Source organism: Peromyscus californicus, unplaced genomic scaffold (genome assembly GCF_007827085.1).
Source record: "Peromyscus californicus insignis strain IS unplaced genomic scaffold, ASM782708v3 Scaffold_11__1_contigs__length_118956290, whole genome shotgun sequence".
Lineage (NCBI taxonomy): Eukaryota > Metazoa > Chordata > Mammalia > Rodentia > Cricetidae > Peromyscus > Peromyscus californicus.
This window is the reverse complement of record NW_026294402.1, coordinates 65,566,771-65,590,982: the sequence shown is the minus strand read 5'-3', so window position 1 is coordinate 65,590,982 and position 24,212 is coordinate 65,566,771. Positions and strand designations below refer to the sequence as shown.

At 42.1% G+C, this 24,212-nt stretch overlaps 1 protein-coding gene across 1 annotated transcript in view; it reads left to right on the top strand.

The window, feature by feature from the left end:
• Nucleotides 1-1,822: 1,822 nt before the first annotated feature.
• The window catches only part of Mindy2 (MINDY lysine 48 deubiquitinase 2), a 63,674-nt gene continuing 41,284 nt past the window's right edge, over nt 1,823-24,212 (top strand). Inside the window, exons 1-2 of the mRNA XM_052713689.1 lie at nt 1,823-2,782; nt 14,388-14,445. Of these exons, the coding sequence (XP_052569649.1) occupies nt 2,012-2,782; nt 14,388-14,445 (829 nt within the window). The 5' untranslated portion in view covers nt 1,823-2,011. The remainder of the gene's footprint in view (nt 2,783-14,387; nt 14,446-24,212) is intronic.

The window sequence follows — 24,212 nt, the reverse complement described above, 5'->3', positions numbered from 1 at the left end:
CAACAGCATATTCTTAATTGTTTAATGTCTGCAATGTTATGTCTACATAACAACTTTCAGGCTAGCCTGGGCTACATAGTGAGACTGCCTCAATTAAAAAAAAAAGTTGCCAGTTTGTTGTTGTGAAACAGGGTCTGTCTGTGTAGCCCTGTTTGTCCTGGAACTCTCTTTGTCGACCAGGCTGGCTTCCAACTCAGAGAGAGCTGCCTGCCTAGGTCTCTGGGATTAAAGGTGTGTGCTACCACCCGGCAAAAGTTGCAAATCTTTAAAAAAAAAAAAAAAAAGGTGCTCACATCTATAATCTCAAAATTGGAGTGTGGGAGAGTACAGGAGGATTGCTGTAAATTCCATGTCAGTCAGTCTCAGACACAGTGAGACTCTCTAAATTGAAATGGGGGGGCATGATCTTTTGCATGTTCAGGAACATATACTCACTGAGCATCTATTACAAAGGTAGCAATAAGAGTAAAATGAGCACTCAAGAGGCAGAGGTAGGCAGATCTCTGGGAGTTCGAGGACAGTCTTGTCTACGTAGGGAGTTCCAGGCCAGCCAGGGCTACATATTGTGACCTGTCTCAAAAAAATAATAAAATAAAATAAAACCAAGTGGTAAGGGGTGTAGCTCTGTAGAGTGCTGACATGCATTGATTCCCAGCACTGAAAAAAGAAAGGAGAGGTAGGGAAGAAAAGAAAGGAAGGGACAGAGGAGAGAGTTGGAGGGGGAAGAGGAGAGAGAAGTGGAAGAGAGGGCCAGGAGAGAAAGGACCATAATTTCTGAGAAGATAACAATGCCATCTTTAGTGTGAAACACAATACTCAACAACATACTTGGTGCTAAAATGTGAAGGAGCAAAACAATGCATTTATTTTGTCTACCTTTCTAGGCAGTAGAGACAGATGTACCAGGTATTCGTATGTCTGACCCTGAAGGAAGACCTGTCTTGTTCATTTTTATATCCTCTAAGCCTAGACAACTTTGAAAAGAGAAGGTCCAGAAAGAAACCCTTTTCCAAAACAGGTCAGAAGATCTGTATCCACTCTTGCCAAAAATTTTTTTGCAGGCAATTCTGACCTCTTTGCAGACGTCAAAGCTTCATGGTAAGTCAATTCTAATTAGAAAAAGTCACTTTTTCTGGAGCAGGCGCTTCCCACTCTCTGCAAAGTGGAGCCAAGTAAACAGAACCGCAAAGACTTGGCTTACTTCAAACGCAAACTAATTTATTATTATTGGCCCAAATTTACCCTCTCTCCTGGGGCGTAGGCCAATATCCACAACCGCACTGAAGCCTCGGGAAGGCATACCAGTAGCTGGTGGGGAGCACAGCGATTCTCAGCCAAAACCCAAGGAGAGCTGCCCCCGTGCAGCGCAGTCTTCCAAAAGCCTCCACTCCGCCTTTAAAATCTGCATTTCCTAAGAAATGCTTCCAGTTTTCAATATTAAAAGCTAAAGAAACAGCTCTCCAGAGCCCTTCAGGGAATGGCTCCCTTCCAAGTGCTACTGCCACTTTCGGGGTTCACCAGGCACAAGCCCAAAGCTGGACCACACTCGCTACGGCCTTGGCGACAGCCTTTAAAGTAACCGCGCGCAGCAGGGATGCCCGGGAGTTCAACTTCCGGCCCACACAGAAGCTATTTTCCTACTGGCGTTGCGGCTGCGGGAGCAGTTAGGCCACGCCCCTAACCACGCCCCCAGCCTCTCTCTCTCTCTCTCTGCTTTTTCCTAGGCTTGAACGCGCGGGGCGGGGCGTGGCCTCGGGGGGGGGGGCAGCGCTCTCCGTGTGGGTCCCGGCGCCTCACCGAGCGCGGTCACGCGGAGGCACGCTCCGACCAGGCGGGCGGGCGCGCGCCAGCGCGAGCGCACGCGCGCTCCCGCCACCCTCTCCGGTGACGTGCCTGGCCGAGGCCGCGCTAGGGCGCTGGAGCTGCCACTGAGCGGCTGTCATGGCGTCGGAGGCGCTGGCTGAGGAGAGCCGGCCGCGGTGTCTATAGGACCAGGGGCGGGCGGCCGGGGATGGAGAGCGGCCCTGACAACCCGCAGCCTCTGGAACTCGGGGTGGCGGCGGGCCGGGAGTCGCCGCCGGAAGGGCGAGGGCACGGCGGGCGCGAGGCTGAGGATGGTCTCGCAGGACGCGCGGAGGAGAGCGGCGGGCAGGGGGCGGCGGCCGCGCGGAGCAGCCCCGGGGACCCGACGTCCCCCTCCCAGCTCGGCTGCGGCGCGGGCTCCGGCTTGAAGGACAGCGCGTCGCCGAGCCCCGCCGCCTCGGAGGCGCCCCCGAGAGGGCAGCACAAGGTGACCGCCTCCCCGGAGCTGGCCGAGGCCGCGGCTGGCCGAGGGTCGGGGCCGGTGGCGGACGCGGGCACCTGCAGGGTGGAGCAGGCGGCCGAGGAGCCCGGCAGCGCCGGCGCCCTGAGCAGCAGCTGCAGCGAGCCGAGCCCCCCTGGGGACTCGCCCAGCCTGGACTCCCTGGAGTCTTTCTCCAACCTGCATTCTTTCCCCAGTAGCTCTGAGTTCAACAGTGAGGAGGGAGCGGAGACCAGGGTCCCCGAAGACGTGGAGGAGGGCGCGGCGGGGCCGCCCAGGGCTGCACCTCTGTGCAAAGAGGAGGAGGAGGAGGACCCGGCTCAGGTGCTAGCGGCCTCCAAAGAACGCTTTCCCGGACAGTCGGTGTATCACATCAAATGGATCCAGTGGAAAGAGGAGAACACGCCCATCATCACGCAGAATGAGAATGGACCCTGCCCTTTGCTGGCCATCCTCAATGTTTTGCTTCTGGCCTGGAAGGTACAGTCTGCAGCTTTCTACTTCCTACAGCTTGTGGGGAGGGGCAAAATGGGGTGAGGAGACTGCTGTTTGTCAGCTGATGGCTTCCTTGTTTCTTCATTCATCAGACCTCCTTTTTTGAGATAAGGTTTCTCTGTGTAGCTTGGGCGGTCCTCGAACTCATGATCTTCATGCTTCGGCCTCTGGAGTGCTAGGTTTACAGGCATGCACCATCACGTCTAACAGCCCCTTCTTACATGAAATTAATTCCAGGATTTCTTTATTGAACGATTATTCATGTATGTATGTATGTATGTATGTATGTATGTATGTATGTGTCAGGAAGAATTGCCCCTAACTTCAGGTAGGTCCCTTTTGTATTAAAAGTTCAAGGTTGTAACTGATGGTGTACTTCTAAACAGATAGAATCTATACCCTACGCCTACACCTTCTGAATGTTTTTAGCTATATTCGCCCATATATTACTCCTTCTTGCAAAACAGTGGAGATTGGAAAAAGTGATCTTCAGAGTTACTATCAATCTGATATCATGGAGTAAGTTTTAATGATTATATATACACTGTTTTCTAGAGAATGCTGCCTGCCACCGTTAGGTGTGGATACATGAAGGAATGGAGATAGTGAAGATACAGCCAGCCCTTTTAGATAAATTCCATTTAAGGAAAAACATTGGTCTGAGCCCACTTATCATAAATTACTTGTTTTCAAAGACTATATTTTCATTTTGTGTATGATTTTTTACTTGCCTTATTTCTTATGCTCTACCCCAAAGGTTTGGCATTTTTACCAGTAACTATACATTAGAATGTGTGAAGGAAGCTAAAACTATTATCAACTAAAATAAGAAATGATAAATCTAAGATACTTGAGCACAAAAGGGGAACAGCAGGTGTATTAAGGCCTCAGAGTAAAGTGTCATATTTAAGCTTGCAGATTCTAGGTGCTAAGAGGGTGCATCTCAGCACCTGTTTTCAAATTGATAATTTCATCTGCAGTTAAAATGGTCCCTAGAAGAATAACTAGAATTTTGCTAACCAGTTATGAAGAAGTGAGATGGATAGTGAGAAAGGAACCCCAAACACTCAATGTTGCAGTTCCATGTTGAGTATCTGGGGCTCTTGATGGAATGAATCATCTGGGTTCCAATCATCTGGGTTAGTCTGTGAAGGAGTATGCATGTTAATGAATTTGAAGATTATTTTGATTAACCTATGCCTACAGCATTCCAGGGCTTTTCTATCCCAGAGTTCCAAACTTCCACATTCTTTCTACAAACCAGTTCAGTCTAAGAGCTACATAGTCAGGTTAGTCATGGCAAAGGCTCCATTCCTGAGTACCAGTTTTCTGGCATAGTTCCTTTTCTCACTGCTGTAACAAAATACCTGAGAAAAGCAGCTGAAGGTAGGGTTTATTTCTGCTCGCAGTGTGAGGGTACAGTCCATTAATTCAGGGAGGACATGGGAGCTGGAGCCTGAAGTAGCTAGTCACATTGCATTCATAGTCAGGAAGCAGAGGCAGATGACTGCTCAATTGGATTTCTCTTTTTTATGTAGTCCAAACCCACATCCAGAGTGGGAGGAGCAGTTACCATGGCCTGGATTACTTTGTGGATATATGAGCCTTGAATTGACTCTGAAAGACAGATTCAAATGTGTAACCACATTTGGGTTCCAGTTTTGTGGAAGACACTATAAGTGCAAAGACTGTACAGAGTACATCAGCCTTCTGGTAGCTCAGTATATGATAAGAAGGCAGACATAAAGAGTAATTGCAGTCCTAATGTGCTAAGGAAGTAACCCCCCCCCCCAAAAAAAGGCGGGGGTGGGTAACTGGGAATGGGATCTCAGGGGAAGGCTTTAGAGATGAGACACACTGATTTAGGTCAGAAGATTGAGTGAGATAAGGCTTCTGGACAAAAGGGTACATTTGAAGAAAGATCAGAGATAGTTTATTTTGATCACCTCCAAGTTTGGTTGAAATGGAGTGGAGAAGGAGAAAGAAAGGGTCGTACGTAAGCAAGCAGTAAATGTGATGGGTTTGGTTAGTCTGTGAATGAGCGTGTGTGCTGGTGAATTTGAAGATTTTTTGAAAATCTGTGGTTCTCAGCTCTTTTTCTGCCTGTAGGCTATTTATGCCAACAAAAACCAGTCATTATTAATGATTGCTAGAGAAATGGGTGAGAGAAACAATGTCAAGTCGTATTCGCAAGGTGAGCCAGGGTGTCTAGAGGTCAAAACTGTTTTCCTAATAATGCAAAAATGTTATTTGCCTTTTGGAAGTCAGCAGAGATTTCTAGACTCTTTGATGGATGGGTGATGATTGAGGTTAAAAAGGAGAACAAAAGGGCATCCACTATACACAACACACAGACATAAGTGTTTGTCGGGTTATAATGTCTAAGAACCAGTGTGTGTGTGTGTGTGTGTGTGTGTGTGTGTGTGTGTGTGTGTGTGTGTGTGTGTGTATGTGTGTGTGTGCCCGCGCGTGCGCGCGTGCTATGTGTGGAGGTGTGGAGGCCAGTGGTTGGGTGTTTTTCTGTATCACTCCCAGTATCTTGTTGTGGTTTTTTGGAGACAGGTCTCAGTTGAATTTGTTCTTTTAGTTAGACCACCTGACCAGTGAGCCCTGGGTTTGCCTGTTCTACTTCACCACCCTTCAGTGCTGAGGGACGGAAGTATGGCTGGCACCACAGCCCAGTTTCTACATGGCTGCTGGGGATCTAAACTCAGGTGCACTTTTTCCACTGAGCCATTGTCCCAGCTGCAAGTGTCTTTATTTTTTTAAAGTTTCTTTTCGTAGTTAGCATTATATTGTACAAAATAATGGGTTTCACTATGACATTTTCATACATATATATAATATACTTTGATCATATTCATCTTATTACATGATGCTGATTATATAGAAAGTAATGGATTTCATTATAAGATTTGGGGTTTTTTTGTTTGTTTCTTTTTGAGATAGAGTCTTATATATCACAGGTTGGGCTCCAGCTTGCTATGTAGCCTGAGGATGATTTTTGAACTGCTGGTTCTCCTGCCTCAACCTCCCAAGTACTGGAATTACAAGCATGTGCCACCACTCCCAGTTTATGTGGTTCTGGGGTTAACCAGGGCTTCATGTATGTTAGACAGGCGCCTGTCAACTGAGCTACATCTCCAGCCCTCATTATAGCATTTTCAAACATGTTTGTAGTGTGCTCTGATCATCTTCACCTGACTGCAGGGGCTAGTTTCTTCTTTAGTGTGTATGGGTGTTTTGCCTGCATGTGTATCTGTGTACCACATGCATGTCTGGTGCCCAGGTCTCTGGAAGAGAAACCAGTGCTCTTAACCACTGAGCCATCTCTCTCTAGACCTGAGGATAAGTTTCTTAGTTTATAAAGAGCACCTATAAATAAGCAAGAAAAAAAAATCAATAGCAAAAAGCTCCACCAAGTGGTGGTGGTGCACACCTTTAATCCCAGCACTTGGGAGGCAGAGGCAGGTGGATCTCTGAGTCCAAGGCCAGCCTGGTCTACAGAGTGAGTTCCAGGACAACCAAGGTTACACAGAGAAACCCTGTCTCAAAAAAAAAGAAAGGAGGGAGGGAAAGAAATTTAAAGTTTATATGGCCATTTCCTGTTTTATCACCTTGAAGTAAAGTTCTATGTCAGTGAGCATCTTTCCAACAGTGACTGTTTGCTGTGGCTCTCCCTACTTTTCGATGACATCTCATCTCTTCTCCCATGTGCTTTCCCCAAATTCTTCATGTTACTTTCTGACTTACTCTACCCTGTCCTACCCCAAACCTGTAGAAGAATTACAATCACACTAATTTTTTTCATGCTATCTTTTCCTAAAGTAAGCACAAAACTCTTTTGAGGTTTTCCAAGTGTGTTTATTGCTTATAAAAAAGGAAAAACAGATGGTGAGCCAAAGGTTTTATCTTAGCCTCTGCCTACTCTGTTTTAAATATAGATCTTGTAAGGAGAAATTTAAAACTTTACACAGTAGTGGAATCTTATCTACATAAAAGATTTGTGGAACAGTTCTGGGGCTTCCTTTCCCAATTTCTCCCAAGAATTAGAAGTAATATGTGTCTCTGGACTTGCGAGTAAAGTAGATGAGAACAGTGTGATCCCACATGGGTGGATGCCTGGTTCTGGTAGTATTCCTTCAATGAAAAAGCCTTCCTTTTCCTTTTCCAATCATGCCTATGGAGGTCCAGGTAAAGGATATTGGATTTTTTAATACATGTTTTACCAACAAACTAGTTTGACTATAGTAACTTTTTGTTTCTACTTTGGTTTGTTTGTTTGCTTGCTTGTTTTGAAACAGGGTGTTGCTATTTAGTCACTGCTTTTGAATTCTCAATCCTCTGGGTTCAGCCTGTTGAGTGCTAGAGTGCTAGAGTTACAGGTGTCCAGCAACATTCCTGGCTTAAGGTAAACTTTGATACTGTTCCCCCATTATTCTCCACTTTTTAAAAAAATAGGATACTTCCATGTATCTTTTTTTGGGGAGAGGGGCTGTTTTTCATGCATGTATGCGTGTGTATCACATGTATGCTTGGTGCTGATGGAGGCCAGAAGAGGGAACAGAGTCTTTGGAACTGGAGTTACATATGATTGTGAGCCGAGATGTGAGTGCTGGGAATGGAACTCTGGTAAGTGCTCTTAACCTTTGAACCACCTCTTCGGCCACTTATTCTCTACTTTTACTTTTTAAATTATTTTTATTTTATTTGTATGATTGTTTTGTCTGTATGTATGTCTGTGTACTGTGTGTGTGCCTGTGCCTTTGAAGGCCAGAGGAGGCCAGGAGGCATCAGATCCACTGGGAATAGAGTTATAGGCAGTTGTAAACTGCCATGTGGGTGCTGGAAATCGAGCTTGATTGAGTACTCTGAAGGGACAGCCAGTGATCTGGAGCCACTGAACTATCTTTCCAGTCCCTTATTCTCCACTTTTAATTAATTAAGTTGCTTTGTCTTTAGTTCAGTTTTGTGACAGGTCTCAAATTCACTATTCTCTGTCATTCTCCTGGGAGTGAGACTACAGATCTGGACCACTATGCACTGCTTGTTTTGAATGTTTTGTTTTTGTTGTGTTAGGGATCTGATGACATAAAACAAAAACCCATTTCTTACCTTCTGGTAAGTTTGATGGCAGCTTGTGCTTTGTTGAGAGAGCCTGTCTGAAAAGATCAGATCAAATGAAGCAAACAAGTGGTGTTGCTCGACTGTTTGGGAGCCAAAAATGAGTGGCACTGTCCAGGAACACAGATTTAGGTTACCCCGAATCCCATGTTCCGATGTGGTAACAGTTTCACGAAAATGTTAGAGTAACAGAACAAAGACTGTTTCAAATACATTGGTGGAAACATCAGATAGGTGAGTTGCAGCAGAATGAGGGGTGAGGGAGATCAAAAGAACCTCAACTATGGGTCTCAGATGCTATCTGCTGACTTTCTTAGGTTTTAGGTTAGTGGAAGCGAGTGGTCTGCTCCATTAATACATCCCAAAGATGTTAGGTCAGATACAGAGGTGAGTTATTAAGAGGACTAAAGATAGTCCAAGATAAATTATAATTAGATTCCGGACCTACAGTGTTCCAGTCTTTCCACAATCACCGAAATTCTATCACTTAATCAGACTTTGTAGAATATTTAATATAGGTGCAACTTCTTTTTGGGAACTGAATTTAGTATGCTAAGCAAGCACTCTACCTATACACCCTTCCTTCACCTGTTTTACAGCAGACTGCATGCACCCCAGAATAGTATGAATGTGCCCTGAAATAGAATCATTAACTTACTTTAAACACTCTGAAATCATGTGTGTGTATGACAGTGTCATGTCATAATGTGGCAGATTGGACACATCTGATTCTGACAGACATTTCATTGACTGAATATATTTTATTCATTCTTTCCTCTCTTTTTCTTTTGAGGTTCATACTGTCACAATGAAAGAGGAACTTACTTTGCTGTGAGTCTCAAGTCATATTACAAGTCATCTACTTACTTTGGACAAGCATTTCAAAGCCTTAATTTAGTCTTTGAATTAATTATGTCTTGTGACTTGTTTCACAGTCATCAATTAAGGTGACCAGTAAGTTGAATGGCAGTTAGTAGGTAATTTAATAAACAGACTGGACAAACTCAATTTTATTATCTCTTCTAGTGTCTCTTTCTTAAAAAGCCGTTGGAGCTGAGCATCCCAACACTTGAGAAGCTGAGGCATAAGGGCCACCAGGAGTGCTGTGTAACCATGAGGATCTGAATTTAGATCCCGGCATCCTCCAACAAACCAGGTGTGGTCTTGGAAACACCTGTAATCCCTGCACTGTGGAGGGACAGGGACAAGATCACTGGGGCTTACTGATGCCAGCCAACTAGAAAATACACACGCTCCAGGTTCAGGGAACAACCCTTTCTCAGAGGAATAAAGAGAAAAGTGACAGAGGGGAGGATACCCGGTGCCCGCCTCTGGCCTCTGTTCATGCGGGGACGGACATGGACACACACATTAGGAAAGTCGTTAGGACTTGATTGTATGTTTCTTCAATACTTATAGACATTGTATTAAGAATTTAACAATTATCTACAATAACTGATCAAAACCTTTTCCTTTCTTTCTTTCTTTTTTTTTGGGTGATGCTGTTGTTTGTTTTTTGAGACAAGGTCAAGGTCTAACTATGTAACTCTTGCCAATCTGGAACTCACTGTATGAATCAATATGCCTCAAACTCCCAGTGATCTTTCTGCTTCTGCCTCCTGAGTTTGAGAATTAAAGGCTTATATTAGTATCTTCTAGATAAGCTGCTCCTTATTCCTTAGTAATGTGGAGTCCTCTGCATTTACTACTTCCCCATCCCCTTAAAATCTTAGCCTATCACTTTTAGCACATTTTACATTCCTGCTTAAAATTTCACTAATGTTTTAAACACAAGATTTTATTGTTTTCATTTTTGGCCTCTCTTTTTTTTTTTTTTTTTTTTTTGGTTTTTCGAGACAGGGTTTTTCTCTGTGTAGTTTTGGTGCCTGTCCTGGATCTCACTCTGTAGTCCAGGCTGGCCTCGAACTCACAGAGATCTGTCTGGCTCTGCCTCCCGCGTGCTGAGATTAAAGGTGTGCTCCACCACCGCCCTGCATTTTTGGCCTCTCTTGAGGCTACTTCTAGTATCAATATAGAGGTGATTCTTCTCATTTTATATGCTTAGAACAGGACATGGTAGGCAGTCTCCTCTTGGAAAGTTCCAGACTATATTCTGAAGTTATGTAGAGCCCTAGGATTATAGAATGTATATGCCAAATTCACACACTCTTCGGTGTCTTCATCTTGTTCTTATGCTCTGGTCTTGGTGGCTAAACCTGGGACCTTGTGCATGGTGAATGCAACTCCACCATGAGCTGCAGCCCATTTCTTTGGCTTTTTAATTTTACAACATTGCTGAAGCTAAAAGAAAGGTTTATTTTTTCTTCTTTTTACATTTATTTATGTATTGGGAGGATACACCACAGTTTATGTGTAGAGGTCAGAGGACAACCTGTTTCTCCCTCCATTATGTGGATTCAGAGGATGGAACTCAAATTGTCAGGTCATTGGGCTTAGCGGGAAGTTCCTTTACCTGCTGGACCATCTTGCATGCCCCTTGTTTGTTTGTTTTTCCAGACAGGGTTTCTCTGTGTAGTTTTGGTGCCTGTCCCGGATCTCACGCTGTAGTCCAGGCTGGCCTTGAACTTACAGAAATCCACCTGGCTCTGCCTCCCAAGTGCTGGGATTAAAGGCGTGCACCACTGCTGCCCGGTAAGGATAAATTATTTGTTCAGGAAATCTTCTGGTGAATTTGTCACATTGAATCTGTCTTAAATAAGAAAACACATAATTCTTTTAAAAGAAAACGTCATTTAAGTTGGCAAGAAGACTCAACAGGTAAAGGTGCTTGCCACCAAGCCTGACAATCTGAGTTTGATTCCTAGGACCCACATGGTGAAAGGAGAGAATGGACTCTGGCATGTTGTCTTATGACCTCCACAAGTATGCCCAGGCACATGTGTGCCCACGCAGGTACAAACACAAAATAAATAAGTGTGAAAAAATGTAGAAACAATAAAAATGATAGGGATGGTGGCATACACCTTTAGTCTTAGCATGCAAGAAGCAGAGGCAGGTGGATCTCCGTGAGTTTGAGGCCACCTTGGTCTATATAGTGGGCTCCAGGCCAGCTAAGGCTATATAGTCAGGCCCTGTCTCAAAAAAAAATAGTAATAATTTTAAAAACATTGATATGTATGAATGGCCCTTTCAGATTGCTGTGAAATTGAAAGTTCCATCTTTAGAATACAAGTATAGCTAGATATTAGCACATCAAAAGTGATACTGAAACACCTTGATAAATACTGTATAACAATAGCTAGAATAGTCTAAAGCAAAAATTAGTAAATTGTCCTGTAAAGAATTACTTAGTGGAACTGGGGAAATGGCTCAGGGGTTAAGAGCACTCACTGGCTGCTCTTCCAGAGGACCTGGTTCAATTCCGGGCACTCACATGGCAGTGACCTTCTGTCACTCCAGCTCCAGAGGCTCTGATGCCCTCTTCTGGCCTCCTCTGGCTTCTGTGGGCACCAGGCATACAAATGGTGCACAGACATACATGCAGGCAAAATACCCGGACATATAAAATAAAATAAAAAATTTAAAACTGGTTGTTAATCATTTTAGGCTTTGTGTTTCATGAGTCTCTGTTAGAGAAATTAAACTTTGCTACTGTAGTAAAAAAAAAAAAAAAAAAAGTAGAATATATTGAAATGTAGCCAAAGAATACATAAACAATGTGAGTAAGAAACCCAACTTTTTCTTAGAAAAACAGACAGCAAACTATAATTTGCAAGTGATCTTCAGTTTTAAAATTATGTGTAGGAGGTGGGCTGCAGAGCTGGCTCAGCAGTTCAGAACACATACAGCTCTTGTAGAGGACCCAAGTTTGATTTTCCACACCCAAGTTGGGGCTCACAGCTGTCTATAACACCAGCTCCATGGGATCTAGCACCCTTTTCTGGCCTCTGGGTACGAGTACACACATGGTACATTCTCATATAGATACATACATATAAGTAAAAAAAACAACTTTTTTTTAAACCCACATTTTCTTTGAAGAATGATTTATTGAGTAACTGCAATAGGGCATTGGACTAGACAGTAACTAGAGTGCTGCCTGCAGCCAAAATTATTCTTTAGAATATGTTGTTACAAAGAATAAAAAATCATTTAGAATAATATGATGAGCAAGCCTCTACGGAGTATCTTGTTTTTCATTGAGTGATAAATCCAAAAGACAACTGGACCCTAAGAATCAACTGTCATAGGTGCTCTCCGAGAAGCTAGAACTGCTATGTTTTGCAGCAATCATTTTGAAAACTTGTTTTATCATTGATTAAAAACATTTTAATGTGTCATTAACACATTTGATAGCATAAACTTAGAATACCTTCTTTAACAATTAGGGAGCTATTGGAGAAATTGATGATTTAAACAGTTTCCTTGGTTGAACAGAAAATAATGACTAATACATTTTTAATTATGTTCTCCCTTCATTGATATGGTAATTATTTGGAATTTCCATCCTGAAAATTTTTAAGATTTTCAAAAGAATTGTGTGTGTGTGAGTGTTTGCCTGCATGTGCGTATGTGCACCCTGTGTGTGCCTGGTGCCTTTAGAGTCTGAAAGGAGGTGTCTAATCTCCTAGAATTGGGGTTACAAACATCTGTGAGCCACCATATATGTGCTAGTGCTCCTAACTGCTGAGGCATCTCTCCAGTCCTCGGAATAGTTATTTTTCCTCTATTCTGTGACTATAACAGAGTATGGTTGTGGATGTCAGTTAAAATATTTAGTCATTGGCATGATATATGTAACTCATCTGACAACTCAACTGAAAATTTATTTTAGGACAGTGAGTTAGGTCAGTAGATAAAAGCACTTGGTATACAATCCTAGCAACCTGAGTTTGCAGTGCCCCAGAAACTCTTACAGTCTCTCTTCTGGAACTCTTTCTTAACCTCTAGGAGTAACCATAATCTTGGTTTGTGTTGTTAGGTTTTGTTTTTTCATTTTCTGAAATGAGGTCTTACGACTAATGTAGCATAGGTTGTCCTCAAAGATGGCCTTGAACTCTTGATCTTCCTGCCCCCATTTCCCTAGTGCTGGGATTATAGGTGTGTACTACTATGCCTGGCTATTGTTTGTTTGTTTGTTTGTTTGTTTGTTTGTTTGGACAAGGTCTCCCTACATAGTCCAAGCTGTCAGCCTTCTGAGTGTTGGAATTACAGGTTTATATTTCCTTACCTTTTTTTAATATATACTTTTGTCACCTATATATATACCTCTAAATAATATAGCTTATTTTTACCATATGGATAGATAGATAGATAGATAGATAGATAGATAGATAGATAGATAGATAGATAGTCTTTTTGGTTTTTCAAGACAGGGTTTCTCTGTGTAGCTTTGAAGCCTGTCATGGAACTCACTCTGTAGACCAGGCTGGTCTCGAACTCACAGAGATCTGCCTGCCTCTGCCTCCTGAGTGCTGAGATTTAAGGAATGTACCACTACAACCTGGCAAAATTTATATTTAAATAAAGTCATACAGATGAATTCTTTAGTGTTTAGTTAGTACTTTAATACTGTATTTATTTGAACCATTCAAAACATACCCAAGGTAGATTGAAATAATGGATATAAAGCTTTGTTCCATCCTGCCTTCCAGAAAATGATTCCATTGATGACTTGTTACATGCTTGGTGCCTCTTCCTGCTCTTTAACTGAATTTTCTACCATTCTGGACTCTGTGACAGGGGTCTCATAGCAATCATGCTAGATGGTAAAAGGACATGGCTTTTCAGACATCTCAATATCTCTATATAGTCCTCTATCACCTTATAATTGTTACAGTGACAGGACTGACTTTGTTGTACTTTTTTGGGGGTGGGGGGTTTGAGACAGGGTTTCTCTGTGTAGTTTTGGTGCCTGCCCTGGATCTTGTTCTGTAGACCAGGCTGGCCTCAAACTCACAGAGATCCTTCTGGCTTTGCCTTCCTCGCGCTGGAATTAAAGGCGTATGCCACCACCACCCAGCTATGCTTTATTTTTTGTTATTTTATTTGCCTTTTAACATTTTTTAAAAATATTATTTGTGCATGAGATGTGAGTAAAGATTCATGTGTGTCTTGGTGTGCATATGTATCACAATGTGTGTGAAAGTCAGAGGACAACTACAGGAGTCCATTCTATCCTCTCATCCTGAGTTCCTAGGATCAAGCTCACCTATCAAGACTTTTGCCTGCTGAACTATTTTGTTCACCCTTATTTGCATTTTTTGAGAAAGAGTCACACTGTATAGCTGACTTGAAGCTCATGGCCATCCTTCTGCTGAGTACTGGGAATATAGGCATGAGCCACATGCCTGGATGACTTTGTTATATGTTGATGAATGTTAATGTATTTATATAGTATGTGTTTGTGTGTATCTGCATGCACATGTGTGCTTGTTTTTTACTTACAGGAAATAATTCAGTCATCAAAAACATTTTTTATAGAAATAATACTTTGTTTTTTCAGGTGAAACTTCCACCAATGATGGAAATCATAACTGCGGAGCAGCTGATGGAATATTTAGGTCAGTGCCAAAGACTAGGTGATTTTGTATCTTTTACAAAATTAAATGACGTTTTCAAAGCTGTTATTTTACTGGTGCTATTATATAATCTATTTTAAAATTATAGTTCTGAATCTGCTAATTAAAAATTTTACCAGTATGTTACTATTCTTGGCTGTTACAGCATTCTTCTAACCATCATTAGAATCCTGAATTATAAATAAGAAGACTGGGCAAATCTAGAGAATAGCACACTAATTAATTAATCCCAGTAAATTGTAGAATGAGAAATGATACAGAAACTTTGGCAAGAGAAAAATACCTTTTTAAAATTGTGTCGACTTGGATTAAAGTTGAAGGAATTGGATTGAGATGTAGCTCTGTGGTGGAGCATTTGGCTAGCATGTGTGAGGTCCTGGATTTAATCAATAGAACTGAAAAAACAAACATAACAAGCCACACACACACACACACACACACACACACACACACACACACACACACCCCAAAACAAGAAAAGCTGACGAAATGGCATGAGATACTGCTACCCAAAGTATAATTTGTGGACCTGTGTCAGTTTATAGTCTTATTTCATCTGAAATGTCTTTCTTGTTGAAGGAAGCAATGTGTTGAATTACATTCTTTCCCAGGCTTTTTATCTCAAAACAGACTAGTAGGGGCTGGAGAGATTGCTCAGCAGTTAAGAACACTGGGTGCTCTTGCAGAAGACTTGTATTCAGTTTCCAGTACCCATAGTATATGGCAACTCTAGTTTTAGGGGACCCTACTTCATCTTCTGGCTTCCATAGGCACCAGGGATATACATTGTGCACATACAAACATGTAGACAAACACTCATATACATATAATAAAAATAAACCTTTTTTTTAAAAAAAAGACTAGTAATTCAGCTTGTAGGCTGGCTATATTAAATTGAACTTGTTTAGAGAGAAGGTGATTATACATTGTACTATGCCTTTTGCCATTTGGCAAACAACTTACGTGTTTATATTTTTGCCAAATAAGATATTTTCCCCGATATCTTTCTAGTACTTTTAGTGATTAAATTTTTATTTAAAAATATTGTTAGTCAAGGGCTGTGAAGATGGCTTAGTTAGTAAAATGCTTACTGCACATGCATGAGGACCTGACTTTGGATCCCAGTACTCATGTAAAAACTGAGTGTAGCAGCATGTGCCTGTACTACATGGAAGGTAGAAGCAAGAGAATCCTTGATGCTTCTTGGTCAACCAGTTTAGCCAATTGGTGAGCTCCAGATTCAGTGAGGGATCTTAATACAAGAGACCGAAAAATAAGGTGAAACACTGGAAAGATGACATAGTGGTTAATTGCACTTGGCTGCTGTTGCAAAGGACCTAGAGCTCAATACCAGCACCTAGAGCAAGTGCCTCACAACTGGCTGTAACTCCAGTTACAACACCTCTGGCCTCTGCAGACATCTGTACTCACATGCACACACCTTTAATCCCAGCACTCTTGAGGCAGAGCCAGGCAAATCTCTGAGTTCGAGGCCAGCCTGGTCTACAGAGCAAGTTCCATGACAGCCTGGGGCTACACAGAGAAACCCTGTCTTGAAAAAAAAAAAAAAAAAAAAAAAAAAAAAAAAAAAAAAAAGAGAGAGAGAGAGAAAGAAAAGAAAAAGCCTTAAAGGAAGAGGTGACTTCTTGAGATGTTCGTACATAACTGAAAAGCAGTCTACCAGAGCAAAGGCAAATCTTCACAGCTGAATGGGTCCTGCAGCCAACTCTGGATGATGGGAGGAGGCATTACTATAAAACCAGGACAAAACATACAGTATCACAATGCTATGCAAAAATGCTTCACATCCAGAGTACAACAGGTTACAAAATGTGGCGTTTTATCACAGGAACTTGGGCAGGGCAGGGGACCCATCCAACCTCACCAATTCTGTTGTAAGCCTAATGTACTTGGCTGTTTTACCACTAGTTAGTCCAAGATAAAGGTGAAAATCTTTTCTATCTAAACAGCCCACACCAGTTTTAATTCCTGCTAAACCCAGTGAGGGCTAAAACCGGTCTTCCATTGGCTCTCTCCAGCTCTTTCTTCCACCTCGTGGGATCTTAGGCTTGTTTTCTCCATCATGTCTCAGAGGTCTTAAGTCTTTGGCCATATTCCTAAACTCCTGGACTCCGTGATTTTCTTGCCTTGGCCAGCCACATCCTGGCAAGAGAGGCATCAGCACAGTACCAGCACGCTTCAGTGCCAATGTGGAGGTCAGGGAGGGGTTCTATGGATCAAACTTAAGTCATCAGGCTTGTAGGGCAAAGTGTTTTTACCTCCTGAGCCATCTTGCCAGCATGGGATGTTCTAATACTTGAGTTCAGGTGCAAACAGTAGTAGAAGGATTATAAGAGAGACCATTGGTTGTTTTCCTAACATCTAGGTGAGCTACCCCAAAGGATGGGAATTTTGTGTGTATTTGTTATGTGTACAGGTACACGTGCAGGTACACGTGAGTCTATGCCAGAGGACAAACTCAGATGTCATTCCTCAGACATGTCTTTTTGTTTGTTTTTTGATACTTCGTCTTTCACTGGCCTGAAGCGTGCCAAGTAGGACAGGCTGGCCAGTAAGCCCCAAGAATCCCCATCTCTGCCTCCCCAGTGCTGGGATAACAAGCACGCACACTCCGCTTTTGGGATTTTTTTTTTAATTTTAATTTATTTTGCAATACAATTCAGTTCTACATATCAGCCACGGATTCCCTTGTTCTCCCCCCTCCCATCCCGCTCACCTTCCCCCCAACCCCCCCCCCCATTCCCATCTACTCCAGGGCAAAGCCTTCTCCACAGCCACAGACTGAGGTCAACCTGGTAGACTCAGTCCAGGTAGGTCTAGTCCCCTCCTCCCAGGCCGAGCCAAACAATTCTGCATAGGCCCCAGGTTTCAAACAGCCAACTCATGCAATGAGCACAAGATCTGGTCCCACTGCCTGGATGCCTCCCAAACAGATCAAGCCAATCAACTGTCTCACCCATTCGGAGGGCCTGATCCAGTGGGAACCCCTCAGCCATTGGTTCATAGTTCATGTGTTTCCATTCATTTGGCTATTTGTCCCTGTGCTTTATCCAACCTTGGTCTCAACAATTCTCGCTCATATAAACCCTCCTTATTCTCGCTAATTGGACTCCCAGAGATCCACCCAGGGCCTTGTCATGGATCTCTGCATCCAGATCCCTCAGTAGTTGGATGAGGTTTCTAGCACATCAATTAGGGTGTTTGGCCATCCCATCACCAGAGTAGGTCAGTTCGGGGCTTTTGGGATTTTTATTTCTTTATTTACTTAATTGTTTTGAGGTAAGATCTTGCTGTGTAAACTAAGCTGCCCTCTAATTCACAACCCCCTGCCTCAGGCTGCAAATGCTGGGATTACAGGTGTGTACTATCACACCCAACAAAAATGGGAATTTTGCCTGGCAAAGGTTAAAGGAAAAGCAAATGAGTTTCATTTTGGAAATTGCTGCTCCTAGGTAAGAAGGTGGCCAAACACAGCTGTAGCTTGTTCAAGTATTTGACACAGAGAAAAGAACATATCATGTAGATGCCTAGGCAGTGTTGAGAAGTCTAATAAAATAGGGTGGGAACTAGCTGAATGAGGTGGTGTAGACGAATTGCTAAACGGCCTTATTAATAAAAAACTTGGAGCTAGAAATTAGGGTTAAAGCCTGAGAGAGATCAGAGGAATAGGAACAGCCACATGCTGACCTCACCTCACCAACTCCAAAGCTTCCAAAACAAGCTACTTCCTGTCTACCCACACTTATAGGCCTTTATGTTCTGTTCTCTCATTTGCTTTCTCAGCCTACCTACATCACTTCCTCTTCCTGCCCAGCTTTGTCACTTCCTGTCTGTCTGTACAGACCTCCAGACCTTTCTGGTTAGTGCTGGGATTAAAGGTATATATCACCACGCCTGGCTCTGTTCCCAGTGTGGCCTTGAACTCACAGAGATCCAGACAGATCCCTGCCTCCCAAGTGATGGGATTAAAGGCATGTGCTACCATTGCCTGACTTCTATGTTAAGATAGTGGCTGGCTTTTTCCTCTGATCCTCAGGTAAATTTTATTGGGAGACACAGTATATTGTGGGACACAATACATCCACAAGTTGGTACATACCTGGGCTGTGTGGGAGACCTGGCCTCAAAAAAGCAAAGAAGTGAGGTAGAAAATACAGATTCAGCAAATTAAGGCACTTGCTGCCAAGCCTGATGATCTGAATTTGAGTGTTGGGAGAAAGAACTGACTCCTGTGAATTGTCCTCTAACCTCCATATATCACCTCCCAGATAAATAAATGTTGCTTGTTTTTGAGATCTTACACAAGCTGGGATGAATGTTGTGACTGCAACCATCCCTAGTAGTGAGATGATGAGACAAGTATAGTAAAGTATAGTAAAGAAAAATAGTTGGGATGATGGCATTGTTGTGCTTTAAAAAAATTACCCTTTGAATACAAATAAGCTATAAAAATAGACCTGTATTAAAACATTTTAATTTTGACTACAGTTAACTATGTCTTCTTTTCCAAGATCATCTGGCCTAAACTAACTACTTGCCAGATTCCATTGTTGGCCTAATGTAAATATTGGGTTTTGTTTCTTGATTTTCAGTTGCCTGGAACAGCTTCTTAGTAGCAAATTCTAATTGGGGACTTTCTTTGAAATTCTTTCTCTGTGCACTGATATTTCAGAGGCTGTGAATTCTTGTCATTCTTCTGCCCTCTAGATTAGCCTATACTAGTATACTCTTCTGAAAGCATCAATTTCATCCTCCATCCAACTTAAAATCTCAAGGGGCTGGGATATAATTCAGTGGTAAGCCATTGTCTAGCAAGTGTGAGGTACTAGATCTTACCCTTCATACTAGAAAAAGTAAATAAACACACACATAGATATGTGTGCATATATACATCCCTATGGTCTTTTATAGGAAACCACACATCATATAACTTGGGATTTTTTTTATAATCTTGTTTTTTACCAGACATATTTTTTTCTAAAACAAATCTGACATATTCATCTTTTAAAATAACCCATTTAAAAACCCCACTCATTGACTCAGCTGTTTCACAGGGGCCTTGCATATGCTTGAAAAGTGTTCTATTGCCCAGCTGCAGTGCCAGCCCTCTTTCCCTTCAGAGCGCTTGCTCACCTATCAGTTCAGGTCCCAGCATCCATGTTAGGTGGCTTACGGCTGCCTGGAACTCCAGACCTACACCCTCTTCTGGCCTCTGCAGGCATCCATGCTCACATGCACTTATACACATGTAACATTTTAAAATTTATTTTAAGTATATGTGGGGTGTGTGTGTGTGTGTGTGTGTGTGTGTGTGTGTGTGTGTAATAGAGAGAGAGAAGCCTAGTCTCAGTATTGTTAGTCTGCAGCCTGTCATGGCTGCACTAATGTTTAAATTAGGCTTCTTCAGGAGTACACCATGCTGCCATTTTCCTAGGTCCTTGAGCTGCACATCCAATCCAGGACTGGTCATGCCGTGCTTGTTTAATTGCCTATGAAGTTCACAAAGATTTCTCCAGTTCTGTCATTGTCTTAGGTTTTTTGTTGCTGTGAAGAGACACCATGACCATGGCAACTCTTATAAAGGAAAACATTTAATTGGGGCTAGCTTACAGTTTCAGAGGTATAGTCCATTATCATTGTGATGGGACATGGTAGTGTGCAGGCAATACTGAGACTAGGCTTTACCCTAACAATAACCAGGAAAAGCCACAAACTGTACCCTGTGGTGGACCAATCAGAATTGAGACAAACAAATGCTAAATGCTCTACAACATTAAGGATAACTTACATCACTTGTATATAGGTTGCCAATTTCCTTGCAGCAATGCCAGTACCATTCACTGTTTGATAAGACTTCTATTGCCCCACTCCTGCCCAGTCAGGAGTTCAACCCCCATCTGAATCCGGAGTTCCCCTACCCCCTCATCCTTCACTCCTTAAAAACCCTGCCTCAACTGATCCAGTTGTTGGAATGGACAGAGAGCCTAAGCTTGGGCTTGCAGTAAAGGCTCATTGCTTTTGCATATGAAGGGGAGAGAGAGAGAGAGAGAGAGAGAGAGAGAGAGAGAGAGAGAGAGAGGGAGGGAGGGAGGGAGGGAGGGAGGGAGGGAGGGAGGGAGGGAGGAAGGGAGGGAGGGAGAGAGGGAGAGAGAGAAAGAAATCTGCCTTGCCAAGTCCTGCCAAGTTCTGAACCTGCTTTAGACAGCTCCTTCCAGAGGCTGTTTAGAAGCCTGGCTAGCTTCATTATCTGTTTCCAAAACCACTTGAGATTCAAGCATTTATTTCATTTTACTCTTTGTCATACTTTATTCTTGATTTAGTCTCTATGGGAAATAGAGATTTCTCTATTTTCAAGAATAAGAAATATGGTTTTTGTACAAGCAAATTATTAGTTTTTAAAGAGTAACACATCTTTGTCCTAATATGACAAAAATGGATTTGACTTCCAACAAATATGCTGAGAGTTCTGGCGACATGCTCAGTAAGGTGCCTACAATCCAAGCATGAGGACACCAGTTTGAGCCTCAAGAATGCATGTGAAACAGCTGGGAATGGTAATAGCACTTGTCATTCCAGTGCTGGAGAGACTGAGATAGGCAGCTCCCTGGGGCTCCCTGGCCAACCATCATAGCCTGATGGGTACATGCTAGACCCCAACTCAAGGTAGAGACTTCACAAGTATCAGCAGCAGTGACTGACCTCTGGCCTCCACACATTCATGTTTTCACACACAAAAGAAATACACTGGACAGAGTGGTGCATAATGTAATCCCTGTATTGCAGAGGAGGTAGGCAAGAGAATCCCAAGTTCAAGACCAGCCTGGGTTACATATACTGCTCTTCCAAAGGACCTGAGTTCAGGTCCCAGCATCCATGTCAAGTGGCTTACAGCTGCCTGTAACTCCATACCTGACACTCTCTTCTGGCCTCTGCAAGCACCCATGCTCACATGCATATATCTTCACATAACATTTTTAAATTTTAAGAGTGTGTGTGTGTGTGTGTGTGTGTGTGTGTGTGTGTGTGTGTGTTTTGTGTGTGTATACACTTGTGCACTCTCACATATATACACGTGTGCTCATGAGTACAGTGCCCATGGAGGCCAGCAGACAGCATTGGATCCCCTGTGACAGGCAGTTGTGAGTTGCCTGATGTGAGTGCAGGAACCAAACTCAGCTTGCAGGACTAGTATATATTTCTTAACTGCTTAGCTATCTTTCTAGCTGTCTCACACATAATTTTAAAAATAAAATAAAACTTTAAAAAAGGCAAAAATATTTAAGGGAACAAAAAAAACAAAAAGAAAAGAAATACTTCTGTTTTACGAAACAAGGTCTTGCTGTGTAGTCCAGGCTGTCCTGGAGCTGGCAGTCATGTCTCTGTAGTCTCCAGAGCTGTGGAAAAGAAGCACCTTTTATGTAAATGATGTTTTTAAAGTAAGTACATACACTATAGTGTGATAATCTAAATAAAAGTGTACTCTTAAGAGATAATTTATTTCCATATCTAAAACTGAAAGGTGCTTTTTTAGAAGCTCAATTTCTTCTTTTTATTTGTTTTTTGTTTCTTTGCTTGCTTTTTGAGACAGGGTTTCTCTGTGTAGCTTTGCACCTTTCCTGGAACTCACTCTGTAGCCCAGGTGGGCCTCGAACTCACAGAGATCTGCCTGCCTCTGCCTCCTGAGTGCTGGGATTAAAGGCATGTGCCACCACTGCCCGGTAATTTCTTCTTTTTAAAAAGATTTAGTTATAAGGGTTGTAGATTTAGTTCGGTAGTAGAGCATACCTTAGTACTCAACAAAGTCTGGGTTTGATCTCCATTGCATCCACACACAAGACCAATCAGATTCTTATATTAAAATTCTCCCTAAACTACATGGTTCCAGCATTGTGTGCCTAGTACACTAGTTACCTTATGCTATATAATAAATCATCCCAAACAATAATCATTTGTTATTTCATGGTATTGTTGGGTCAGGAATCTGGGTGACAGCCTCACTCAGGGTCTTAGGAAGCTGAAAACATGGTGCCCACCAGCACTGCCACTTCAGGTGACTACGCAGCTATGGAGAGTTGGTGGCTATTGACACATACAGTTGTTGGCAGAACTCAGTTTCTCTTGAGTTGTGGTACTAAAGCCCTTGGTTACCTGATGACTGCTGGCCATAGGAACCTCTGCATGAGGAGCTTCACAACATGGAGGCTGGCTGTCCTCAGAGTGAGCAGTAGCGAGCACAATGTAAAAGCTGTAGTGTTTTTATTCTATTTATAGAAGGGACATCTCATTACTCTGTCATATTTTCTTCATTGAGGTAAATCAGCCAGGTGTGGTGGAACCCACTTATAATCCCAGCACTGGAGAGACCGAGGCAGGAAAGTCATGATTTCAAGGCTAGCCTGGCCTACAAATATGGCCCTGTTTCAAGAACACAGAAAAAACAAACAAGATAATGAATCAATAAATACATTCCATATGAAAGGATATATAAAAAAGTTATAAATATCAAAAGAGTCTTGTCTTTAGTGCCCAAGCTTTTGTCTCTGTAAGCATATCATTTAAAACTGTCTCATATGATGTTCCACATCCCAGACCAACTAACTTGTAACATGGTAGCTAGAAAAAGCACACACAGTCTTTCATCAAAATGAACATGGAACACAAATAAAATACAGGATTCAAGCAGACCACTCATATTCTCCATTATCCAAATAAATATATATATTTATAAATATACATATATAATTTGTATATATAAATACATATATAATTTGCTCACAGTTAAATTTGCTTTCAGCTAAATTTCACATCAAAATCTCAACCTAGCCAGGTTTCATGGTACATGTATGTAATCCCAGCATTCAGAATATCATAATTTTGAGGCAGCCTGGACTAAATAGAAAGAAGCTTTTCAAAGATGAAACTGTTAAATACATAAGACCCAGAATCCATTCCCCAGTACAGACAAAACAATCTATATAATTTAAAAATTACATATGCTATTTCATAAAGCAATTATTTTAGTACTTTTGAAGTTCTTCTGTATAAGTAAATTAAGTCATTGCAGGTGTAACTGTCTTAAAGATTGATATCTATAGGAATTCTTTTGCTTTCAGAGCTGCAAAGCTTAAGAGAATATTTGGTGTAGTCTTTATAAGTTTATTTAAAGTAGGAAGTAGAGGTTATAGTAAAGTAGTTTTGTTAACTTGTTAGCTACTTGAATAAGAAGCTAGTTCCATATCTTACTGTTTCTATCAAAATAAATTCCACTTAAAATGAAAGATTTAAACATTTAAAAGGGAGCGCACAAAGGTTAAAGAAAACATAAGTGAATATCTATAAGCTCTAAAGAGGTAGAGATCTTTCTGAACATAGCATCCAATCCAGAATCTACATAGCTATTTCCATTCAGGAAATATAGAACAAACAAACAACAACTGTCATGGAGTGAAAAAAGAAACTATAGGAAAAAAATCTTTACTACATATATCACAGAGATTGTGCTGATTCTTCTCATTCTGAAAGAGCTTTTGGGGTCAGTGAGATGCTTAGTGAATGAAGCACCTGCCATCAAGTCTGACCACCTATGTTCAGTCCCCAAGACCTACATGGTGGGAGGAGGGGTCTGAATCCCACACCTTGTTCTCTGACTTCCACATGCGTGCACACACACACAAAATACATAGAAATGTGGTAAAAATGTAAAAGAGCTTTTACAACTCAATAAAGTG